This window comes from Pezoporus occidentalis, unplaced genomic scaffold (genome assembly GCF_034315485.1).
Source record: "Pezoporus occidentalis ecotype Australia unplaced genomic scaffold, CSIRO_AGI_Poc_V1 ctg29, whole genome shotgun sequence".
Classification (NCBI taxonomy): Eukaryota; Metazoa; Chordata; class Aves; order Psittaciformes; family Psittacidae; genus Pezoporus; species Pezoporus occidentalis.
This window is the reverse complement of record NW_026914829.1, coordinates 6,987,659-6,999,014: the sequence shown is the minus strand read 5'-3', so window position 1 is coordinate 6,999,014 and position 11,356 is coordinate 6,987,659. Positions and strand designations below refer to the sequence as shown.

General features: G+C 39.5%; 1 protein-coding gene and 1 long non-coding RNA gene across 5 annotated transcripts in view; one reads left to right on the top strand and one right to left on the bottom strand.

Moving 5' to 3' along the window:
• Positions 1-1,094: 1,094 nt before the first annotated feature.
• The window catches only part of FBXO25 (F-box protein 25), a 29,039-nt gene continuing 18,777 nt past the window's right edge, over positions 1,095-11,356 (top strand). The window contains exons 1-4 of one of the 4 annotated variants that reach the window (XM_062626266.1): positions 1,095-1,549; positions 1,652-1,793; positions 9,240-9,343; positions 10,444-10,493. In XM_062626266.1, the coding sequence (XP_062482250.1) occupies positions 1,657-1,793; positions 9,240-9,343; positions 10,444-10,493 (291 nt within the window). In that variant the 5' untranslated portion in view covers positions 1,095-1,549; positions 1,652-1,656. The remainder of the gene's footprint in view (positions 1,550-1,651; positions 1,794-9,239; positions 9,344-10,443; positions 10,494-11,356) is intronic. The other 3 variants (XM_062626267.1, XM_062626264.1, XM_062626265.1) reach the window with 3 other exon arrangements.
• The window catches only part of LOC134167511 (uncharacterized), a 30,911-nt gene continuing 21,703 nt past the window's right edge, over positions 2,149-11,356 (bottom strand). Inside the window, exon 2 of the long non-coding RNA XR_009966209.1 lies at positions 2,149-2,277. This is a non-coding gene — a long non-coding RNA (uncharacterized LOC134167511). The remainder of the gene's footprint in view (positions 2,278-11,356) is intronic.

Genomic DNA, 11,356 nt, shown 5'->3' with positions numbered 1-11,356 from the left:
GCGGCTTGACGTCCAAGTGGAGACCAGTAATGAGAGGTGTTCCCCAGGGACTGGTACTGGGACTGGTGTTGTTTAATGTCTTTGTCAGTGACTGTCCCGTGTTCAGTTATTTTTCTCGTTTTAGTAGCTGATGCAGTGCTGTGTTTTGGCTTTAGCCTGAGAACAATGATGGTAGTACACCAGTGTTCTAATCGTTGCTGAGTAATGCATACTCCAATCAATGACTTTTCAGTCTCATGCTCTGCCAGTGAGGAGGGGCACAGGAAAGCCGGGAGGAAGCAGAGACAGGACACCTGATCCAAACTGCCCAAAGGAATATTCCAAACCACAGCGTGTTATAAACTGGGGGGAGTTACCTGGCGGGGCCGAGATTGCTGCTGGGGTTGGGCTGATATCAGTTGGCAAGTGGCAAGCAATTGTATTGTGCGTCACTTGTGTTTATTGTTGGAATTTTTTCCCTTTTTAGTTTTATATTATCTCCCTTTGTTGTTTCCCTTATTACTATTACTAGTGGTAGCAGCAGTGGTTTGTGTTATACCTTAGTTACTGGAGTGTTCTTATCTCAGCCCGTGGGAGTTACATTTTTCAGTTCTCCTCCGGATTCTGCTGGGAGCAGAGGGGAAAATGGAGGGGAGTGAGCAGTTGCGTGGTTCTGAGTTACCAGCTGGGCTTAAACCATGACAGGAGCATGAACAGTGGGATTGAATGCACCCTCAGGAAGTTTGACAATGACACCAGGCTGTGTGGTTCGGTTGATACACTGGAGGGAAGGGATGCCATCCAGAGGGACCTTGACACACTTGTGAGGTGGGCCAATGCCAACCTCATGAGGTTTGACAAGGTCCTGCACCTCAGTCGGGGTAATCCCAGGCACAGCTACAGGTTGGGTGGAAAATGGGTTGAGAGCAGCCCTGAAGAGAAGGATTTGAGGGTATTGGTTGATGAGAAAATGAACACGAGCCGGCTTCAGTGTGCACTCACAGCCCAGAAAGCCAGCCATATCCTGGGCTGCATCAAAAGGAGCGTGACCAGCAGGTCGAAGGAGGTGATCCTGCCCCTCTACTCTGTTCTCTTGAGACCTCACTTGGAATATTGTGTGTAATTCTGGGGAGAGGTATTCCAGCCTTCTGATCACCTTTGTGGCCTCTCCTGTGAAGAGAGGCCCAGAGAGTTGGGGTTGTTCAGCCTGGAGAAGGCTCTGGGCACACCCTAATACCTAAACGGGGCCTACAGGAAATCTGAAGAAGGACTTCTTACAAGAACATGTACTGACAAGACAAAGGGGAATGACAGAGGGTAGATTTAGTTTAGATATTAGGAAGAAGCTCTTTCCTGTGAGGGTGGTGAGGTGATAAACCAGTTTCCCAGGGAAGCTGTGGCCTGCCCTGTCCGTGGAAGTGTTCAAGGCCAGGTTTGATGGGGTTGTGAGCACTCTGGTCTAGTGGAAGGTGTCTCCACCCATGACAGCAGGGGGTGGGACTAGATGATCTTAAGGGCCCTCCCAACCCAAACCATTCTACGATTGTACAGAGTACATTCTTTCCTCAAGGTAATCATTTATTTTTTTTTTTTTTTTAAGGTTAAAGAGAAAATTGAAACATCCACAAAAGTTTCACAATACAATACACAAATAATCTTGCTGCTTCTACAGAAACCATGCCGTTTCTGGGGCAAGACTGGAGATCCCCTGGATGGAGATGGATTAAAACAGAAGATGGATGGAAACGATGTGAACCCTTCAGTCCTGCACTTGAGGATGGGAATAATCAGTTGAAGGATATCAGTCACACTGTGTAAGTTTGTGTTTGTTTTCTTTTCTTTAAAAAGAAAAATAAAATGATTCTGCATGAGTTAATAGCAGGTGGGAAGCCAGAGAATGACTTAATATCAGGCTGCAAATGTTTGTGGTAAATGATATCATCTGCATATTCTGGAAGTATACAAATGCAACCATGTGTTTAGTTTAGTTAGACAGACAGGAGACCCCTATGGAGATTGTCTGCCTCTTGTAACTGCTTTGCAGGTTGCCTGTTTTAGGCAGATGGATCCCATCTTATGTTGTATGTCCTAAAAAAAAAAAAAAAACAACCCTGTCAAGTATTACTTAAAAGCTAAATTGCAAGTGCAACAGGCATATTTAAATGTTACCTGGAAATGAATGAAGACTTTCTGTTGACTGGGTGTTGGATTAGGACTGTTTGTTTAAAGCAGTCCAAAATACACAGTAATCATAATTTTAAGGTAATTCTCTAACACAAGATATGTCTGTGTATGCTGCTGTAGAACAGGTGAGAAAGATATGTTAAAAACAACTAAAGTAATACTTGTGGCAGATGCCCACAGACTGGTGTGATACTGTGATTGTCAGTAGCTCTGTCCAAACAGACTTCTGCTTGGTTTCTCCATGAAGAAGTAACTCTCAAGGATAGCCTTCTTGGTCTTAAACTCCAGTGTAATGTGCTAACAGTGAGGAAAGGGAACTTTCATTGTTTTGTTTTTAGTCCAGTAAATCATACAGTAACTGATCTGATTCAGAGGGAATTTACTGGCAAAGTAGGACTTGCTGTAGTTGTACACCTGTGTATTCTAAATTTGTGAAATAAACTTCAAGAGGGTTATCAAGCAGTGAAGAATTGTGAATCTTTTCTTGACCTGTTGTTACTGCTTTTTTTTTTTTTCTTTTTATTTGTCAATGATCTTACTTGGGCTTATTTTTCTATATAGTCTAGCCACTCTGGATACAAAAAACTGCATTGTCTAGAAGAGTGTTTAGTAAGCCTCTGACACAAAAGTGGCCTTAAATACACCTGAAAAAAAATCTTTTCTTTCCTCTTTTGTATATCTTTAATATAATTGGCAAATGAAAGGAAATCTAATTTAGCTTTCATAGCCATTTGCAGTTACTAAGTAATTATATCTTGTAGGTTGCTTCAATTAATATTGTTTGGCAATTTGACAGAAGTGATCAGTATCTTTATGGGTAACATTAAGACCTTTGCTCTTCTGAACCTAATTAAATAAATATATATGTTTTCAGAGATCAAAATGAGGTATTTTTATTGCTTCTTCAAGCAAGAATACTAGATTATCCCCCCCCCCCCCCTTAGACTTGAAAGAACTTACTAATGATCTCCTTTGGAGTTGTCTTGCTAGAAACTGTTTTAAGTTAACTCCTTTGGGGGGGGGGGGGGGGGGGTGGCCAGGCAGGACATGAGCATTAGAGGTCAGAGGACTGAAATAGGTACATTAGTTTGAAGGGACTGGCTGTGAAGTGCTCTGGCGGGGGGGAAGCTTTCATGTTTTGGGTTTCTTAGGCTAGTTTGATAATTTACCAGAATCTCAGACTCTGGGACCAACCTAGTGCGTGGCAGATGCCCTCATCTGTAGCAGTTCCTCATCTTCATCTTACTTACCGCTTACTTAGCGAAGCCAAACCACACCATTGTCTTTGGCCCTGTTTTAAATTTTATGCTGCTTATGTCTGTTCAGTTAAAAATGTATGTTGTCAGAACTTAGACTACAGAATTGAAATTGGTATTTCTTGGCAATGTAGCATTACTTAGGAGTAATTTCGCTACCACTTGACCTTCCTGTCTATGACTACAACTTGAGCTTCATATCTATGACTTGAACTTTGGATCTATGAGTTAACCTTTGCTGCTAAAAAGCAATTAATGTTTATTTGCACAGTATTATAGAACCCTTTAGGGTGGAAAGGACATCTGACTATCATCTGGTCTAAGCACAAAGGAGGACCAGTTGAGGTTGGATTGTATAAGGCCTTGCCCTGTTGAGCTTCATGCATTTCCAAAAATGGAAATCCCTCTGGATTCATATTCTAAGTTCCATTACCTTCACTGTGATTTTTTTTTTTATTTGTTTGTTTGTTATTGCGCTGTCCCTACCCCCCAATCTCAAAATTTCTCTTATCACACACTGTGTCCATTACCACTTGACTTATTACTGCCCATCTCCTCTAACCTTAAAGTCTAGCTCTATCTTATTCATACCCTTATATTAGATATTGACAGTGATCAGATTTCCCTCCACCACCACCTCAACATTGAACAAGCTCTGTTCTTACCCTTGTGTGTCATGTGCTCCAGTACTTGATCACCTTGATAACTCCCCACTTGACTTGTTCCAGTATGACTATGTTTTATTGTATCCTTGAGCCCCAGACTAGGCACAGTACTCCGGATGCCATTTCTCATGTCAGATGAAGGAGGGCGATTACTTCTTTCAGTTTGTAGAATATACTTTTGTTAACTGGGACTAGGGTGCAGTTGGCCTTGTACAACACAAGGGCACACTGCTGACTTGTGTTCAGCTTGTTATGCACAAGACCTCTGCCTCCTTTTCTGCAAAACTGCTTCCTATCCAGTCTATAGCCAGTATATACCTGGGCATGGGATTCTTCTGTCCTATGTGTGGGACTCTGTATTGAAGTACAGCAGTGTACTGTGTCTTGCTGGCTGGTTTTGTGTACCATTTTAAGCTATTTGGAAACAGTTATCTATGTATATTGGATAGACAGCTCAGCTTAGGATGTTTGTTAACATGATGTAGCACTAAGTCAGAATGAGGCTTGATAAAATTCTTCCTTCCTTGTGAAAGAAGCATAATAAACAATACATAAATACTTACTTGTCTCTTCCTAAACTGCCCTGTGCAGAGGGATCATGGTGTAAGCTAGTCTGGCTGTCCTAACCCATTAATAAATAATATTTTTCATCAAAATATTCTGTAGAATCACTGCTAAAGGTAGTACTTGAGTATTTCATTCTAGGGAGCAGTTATGGCAGTTTCCTTTAAAAAAGAAATAAACTCAAGATATGTTGTTGACTGAAACATTCTTTTACTTCTGTTCTCTCTTGTGAGAGAAAATATACCTAGTTAGTTACTTGCCAGGCTTTCTTTTATCCATTACAAATACTTTCTCTTCAGAAATTAAGAAGATTGTATCACCAACAGATTCACAGATTAACCTTCAAGATGTAAATAATTTACTTGAAAAATATGTTTCTTTTAAAATAGAAATTTTTACCCTATTATCTTAATTATCCAGTGACGTGATGAACCCATTTGATGAATTAATCAAAAAGGGGGTGGATCCAATGATTGACTGATTGATGGCTTGGCTTCACGAGCAAAGATTTGGGAAGGGCTTTAACCACGCTTACTACAAGCACGATGACCAAGGGCATGTGGGATATCCAAATCTGGTTGGAAAAAAAGGCTGCTTAGGCAATCAGGAAGTGTCCAACCATGACTGTCAACTCCTGAGCAGTCTCGAGCTATCCATGCACTGGTCCGCCCACACGCAGCATTGGATCTGCAGCTTCCCATGCACCTTGTCACCTGCTGTTTAGACCCTCGCCTGTCCATACAGACAAGTGAGAGTGAGCCCTTCCAGCCTGCGCAGTGGATTTTTTTTAGGTGAAGCACAGCTTGCGCAGAACCGGCCCCACCCTTTACACCTGAGGTTTAACTGCCAAGGCCTAGTTAGCTAGGACGGTTACAGCAAAGTCCACAGGTCATAGGTTTTGTAAGAGTGCCCTTCTCTTTGATGGAAGACCATACAAGGCTAGACGAGCTCCGTCAGCCTGGGTTTGAAGATAGTTTTCTTGAACAAACGGAATTATTTGTGCAGGGGCAGTTCAAATAATTTGAAATAATGCTGCAGTATTTGCACTTTAAATTAGTTCAATTTATGGAAACTGAGGTGGGAAAAAGGGGACCCTCAGTTCTGCAGCTCTTATTTGGATAATTAATGGTATGTAACAAGTGGAGAGTGCCTTGCATTCAAGGTATGCAGGAGCTGAAAATGTGATTGAGGCAGTGCTCACTTAAGTTCTGTGGTCATGACTACCTGCAATTTGTGCCTATAAATTCTAGCACAGATATTTATTTTCAGTGCCATGGCACTGAGTCCTGGAAGCTTGATGGGGGAGAGAGCAGCACTGCCTTACAGAATTGTATGTAAATACTTCTCAGTAGCCTGCAACTTAGGTGTAAAGCAGTTTTATACTTTCTTTTAAGGTAAAAGAAAGCAAGAGCCATTCTATTTTGGTTCTACAAAAATCTATGACTAGATTTCCATGATGGTGGTAGTCCTCTTTTTGTGTGTCAGGCTCATATGAGCTGCTTGGGCTGGCAGGGTAATTTAAGCCTGGTGTCTGTTGTCCAGTTCTGTGAGACACAGTGTTCATAAAAGTGGTTTTGGCACTGGAAAGAAGTCCTTAAATTTGAATCTAGTTTTAGATAATTTTGGCATTTAACAAATATTCTGTAAGGTTACTTGGTGCAACTCAGGATTTTCTATGGGTCAAGCCGTAAATGGCTTTCAGTCTCTTCTAAAACACTCAGTGTGCTCCTGTAGGTGATTGCATGACTTGAGATCATTCCTTCGCTGAGAAAAGAAGCAATAACTCAGAACAATTGGAAGGTCAGATAGCCCTGTCTAGTTTTCCAGCATTTTAAGTGTCATACCAAGAGGTTAAATACTGCTATGAAATTACTTTTTTGAAAAAGCCAGAATTCTTGGATGCTTTATGTAGGCTACTGTAGTCCTAAGGACACCAGGTACTTTGCTTTTGTAAGCTTTAGAATAATTTCTTAAGTGTATTATCAAGACAAGAAAGTGAGAATAGCTGTGAATTGGCAGTATTAAGGATGTATTTAAATCTTTCCAGGTGCACTCAGATGTCATGTGTGGTATTATGGTAAAAACATTAAATTAAGGCTTATGTTATACCATATGGCAGGTGCAGCGCTTGATTTGGTTTCCTGTAGCTTAGCTTGGTGTTAAGGGGTTGCTTTTGGAAATGGTGGAGCAGCTGTGTTACCTACCAAGCAGCTTTCAAGGTTTCTGGAAGGAAGGCTAACATTCTGGGGATGTGCATGTATTTCTGTCCTGTTCTGCTGATGTCTGTGGTACTGTTCTTTTCATGGTAAGAGACTCAAAATTTGTTGAGAAGAATGGTGATGGTTACAGATAAGTAGGGAAGGACTCTTCATGTAAGGTGGGACAGAACATGAAGTAAAGCCTCGTATGAGCAGATCCTCAGAGGGACCAGTTAAATTCATCCTTAAAGTGACACGAAGAATTCCAGGAATGTCACAGGTGAATTTGAATGTCAGCAGAGGTGTTTGAAATAGCCCTCTTCATCCTCAAAATTCCTTCTATTAATTGACTGTCCTTAAACTGCCTTTTTTATTTGATGCTTGAGGAAGTGCATGTTATTGGGGGTGGGGAGAGGAGCTTTAAATCACTTCAGGAATGTTACTGGTCTGATTTGCTTTCTAGGGACACTTCCTCTCCTCTCTGGGAACAAAAGAAGGAATCCTGCCAGAATAACCTTCCTCTTATAATCCAGGCTTTCAGGAATGCTGCCTCCCCCACTCTCCCCATCGCACTGTGTCAATGTGCGTGGGTGTTTCTGTTCTCCCTGAATTATATTGCAGAGTATCAGGCCATAGCTCTCCACTCTTTTCTGTTGTTAGGATAATAAAACTGTTTGGGCTTTGGGCTCTATTTCTGATTCTGCAGCAACTTCTCAGATTCTGCAGTAACTTCTCACATGATGACAAGGTGATTCAGTCAATATGCAAAAACATAATTAATTTAATCATTTTAATGAGCTTTAAAAGAGAATTAATTTGTGATAACTTTGGAAAAATCCAAATGAATTGGACTGTTAAGTAATCAAAGTAACTTGTCAGTGTTGATAGTCAGCTTTTGTCAGTTGCCGGTTCCTTTTCTTCAAACTTTTGCTGTTTGACCAGATACAATGTTTGGCAGTGTTGCATAGAATAATGAAGTCATTGAGTCATTATCCTCTGCTTTAAAAATGGTAGGACATGAACTAAGGCCCTCACTTTGTATTGAGGTCTGTCTGGATGTAGAGGTATGTTAGCTTCTTTCCCAGGATTTAAACCAAAGACAAAACCAATTTTCTATTTCTGAATCTTCTTAACTTGTGTATTTTTGAGTTGATAGTATTTACTGATTAGAGCAATGGAAAAAACAAGGCTTTTTTACAGTGTTGTTTAGTCATCCTCTCTAACAGATGGTTCAAGCCTTAAAATTTTAATTGTAAAGCTAGTAGCACAGGCTAATAGAATTTGTTTTTTTGCCACTTAATGCCCAAATACAGGTTATTTCAGAATGAACTGGTGTCTTTCAGTTTTAGTGTTCAGCTGCTGCTAGTGAAATTTGAAGTTACTAACTAACATTGATAAGTAGATTCATCTGACAAATTCAGGTTAAAAAAAAAAAAGTAATGAATGGGAGGAGTTTTATATATAACCTTCTGGTCAAGGAATAATAATGGCAAAATCCAGTAGTCCTGCAGTACCTCAAACTTCACTACTTCGTATCCTTAGTTATATTGGCTATCTGTGCAAGAGTGGCCTTCATAGGAAGTATCTTTCTTCTCAGTACTAGAAAAATGAGCACCCATTCTTATCTGTATTGCTGGTCCTTCTAATTATCTGCAAAAATGGAAAACAAAACTTTCTGAAACTGCAGACTTCATGTAGCACAGACAGCTTTTAAGTGTAAATGGATTTTGGAAAGGGTAGTTTATCCAGCAAAACGTTTTTAATAGTTTCTTTGTGTGTGTGTGTATATATATATATACACTATCTATATAATTATTCAGTATAGTACTCAGTGTTAGGGTTCATAGTTACCTGTCAGTGGCATGAGTAGGAGTCTGACATCTACATTACATACAGTGTTGTGATTTAGGCATTTGACTTTCTTTGCCCTCAGGTTGGCAGTAGTAAGAGAGATGCTTGTCTTTGCTGGCTTTCTGCCTGTGCAAGGATGTGCAGTAATTCTGTGTTGACTTTTACCTGTGTGCACAGTTTTTCAAGGCTTGGTCCCTTTCACATAATGAACTTTTGTACACCAGACCTTTGCAGACAGGCAGTTACCCACTTAGTACTGTCTCCTTAGCAGTCCTTCCTAAGTGTCCGCAATGGCTTATTAAGGTACTCATTAGTAAGATACTGTGGTGTGTTTAATAATTTTGACACAAAATTCAACCCCACTAGGAGGAAAAGAAGACAGCTTCTCATAAGATATGTGTTGCTGTAGACCACCAAGTAGGACATCATCATTAAAAATATAACTTTTATTCCAGCTGGCAGACTTTAATACAGAGGGTTATGAGCCATTTGCATCTTAAATATGTAATCACTGCTGTTTTAATTAGATGTGTTTATTTCAGCATCATAACTGGTGATGGTGAGGATGAAGCAATATACAGTACTGAAGACTGTGAGTTTGCAGCCAAGAAAAGGAAAAAAGATCATTGTACGAATAACACACAATGTAAGGCTGGTTTTTCATTTATTTTAGGAGACTTCTGTAGGTTCAGCAAAATTGTATAATAGCCATTAATTTATATTCATCTATAGAGTAGCCTTCTATGTTTACTTCTGTATTGGGAACAAGTTCTTCTGTCAGAAGTGGTTAAGTCTTAATTGAACTATGGCATTGATCGTCTGTTGTGTGGGGTTTGTTTTTTCCCAAAGGTAATTAATTTAAGAATAGTAATTCCTGAATAATAAATGTCTTCTAATACTAACCACTATTTTGTGGACTAGTTCTAGATTAAATTATTCTGGATGCTTTTGGGAGCTTCTTACAAAAGCAGCTTTATAATTGGTGATGCAACTTCAGAATCAGTTAATAAATAAATGCATTTTGTAGTAATACCTACAGCTCTTGGTGAAGACTTCATCAGTATTGAATTTCTGGAAGAAAAATTATCTCCATTATTTGTATATTCCCAAAATTGTAACAGAGATGGTCTTGCAGAAAGCTGCAAGCTTCCCCAGGCTTGTCTGAGCTTAAAGTGTTTCAAAAGTTTCAAGTGGCTTATATTTAAGAGCGTGCTTTCATTTGATGCCATGCTACAGTTCTGCAAGGTGAAGGTCTGCCTAATTGCCTTTATTAGTCTTGTATAATTGTCTTCTTTGCAGTATTCTGCAACTCGTTCAACCAAGTGAGTACAGAGCAGGCACCTTTACAGAAGAAAACAGATTAGAGGGGTAGAGTAGTCAGGAACAAAAAAGTTGTCTGTTTCTGTACTTTACTGGCTTAAGTGCTAAAGAGCCTGTTTGGTTAAAAAAGATGAGGCATTTCGTAGGAGAAATTGACTGTTGTTGGTACACAGTCGACAGAAGTTGTGTTACATCTGCCAGTTCTGTGCCAACTCCGATTTATAAAATTACTTAATTCTTCCTTTATTTTTTTGAAGTATGTAACTTCTGAAAATTTGTAGTCATTCTCTTCAGCCTTTATAACTTCCTGTGTTAAAACTGTTTTACCATCACTCCTGTCTTATGAACCATTTTATTGGGCATGGTCTGTTTTGTTCAACTTCTTTCTAAAGCAGAAGCCTAAAACTGCTTATATTTCTATTTTAGGTTTTTATCGTGAAAAGTGGATCTATGTTCATAAAGAAAGCACCAGGGAGGTAAGTCCTACATGCAGTGGGTCAATTCCTACAATCTTTGTGCTTCTCAATCAACAAAATAGGGATGGTTACAATTAATCATTAATCCCTTCCAAGTGTTTGTATAAATCCAACAGCTTAGAGTAAAAAGTTAAGTAGCAGAATGAAAAGTAGCAAGGAATGAGCATACTTGAACCAAAAAAATTCAAAGCAACAATTTAAGCTTATCTGAAACTAATTTAGAGGGACTGTAATTTTCCTTACAGCTTATAATCTTTCTTGACTTTGAAATGGCTGTTTCACAACTAGGAAAGTTGTTTTTCAAACTGGATACTGAATTTTAGGGCAAAATGACAAGAGTAAGAAGGTCTTGATAAGAAACATGTGAAACATGCCATGCGAGAGCACTGAAAATAAAATCAAAACAAGCTCAGGTATACATCTGAAATGAAATAGGAAATGCTGTTTAAGTCATTTTGTCATAATGCTACATTGAGAAAGGTAGAGCTAAAGTTTCATAGAAATCTGCTTCCTGCTGTTCAAGGAAATGTACTTCATGTTAGCATGTTTAAGCCTAACTGTTCAGCCAGAGAACAGCCACAAATATTTAAATTTCAACATTACTTTTGTTTTCTGTAAGTGCTAGTTCCTGCTGTTAGCCAGCCAAGTTGTGCATGTTCTAAGTATGCAGCATGCTTGGGTCTTGGATGAGCAAGCAGTGCAATCATAAATTCAGTCATTAACCAATAGGCAGCAATTACTACCGCTCTTCAGTGGGTAGTTAACTGTCTCCTGTTGCTGGATTTCATTGGCTTGAATTGTACTGCTATCTTTTCATCACATAATTTACCGAGGAAGTCTGTGTAGGAATAAAGTTCAGATAA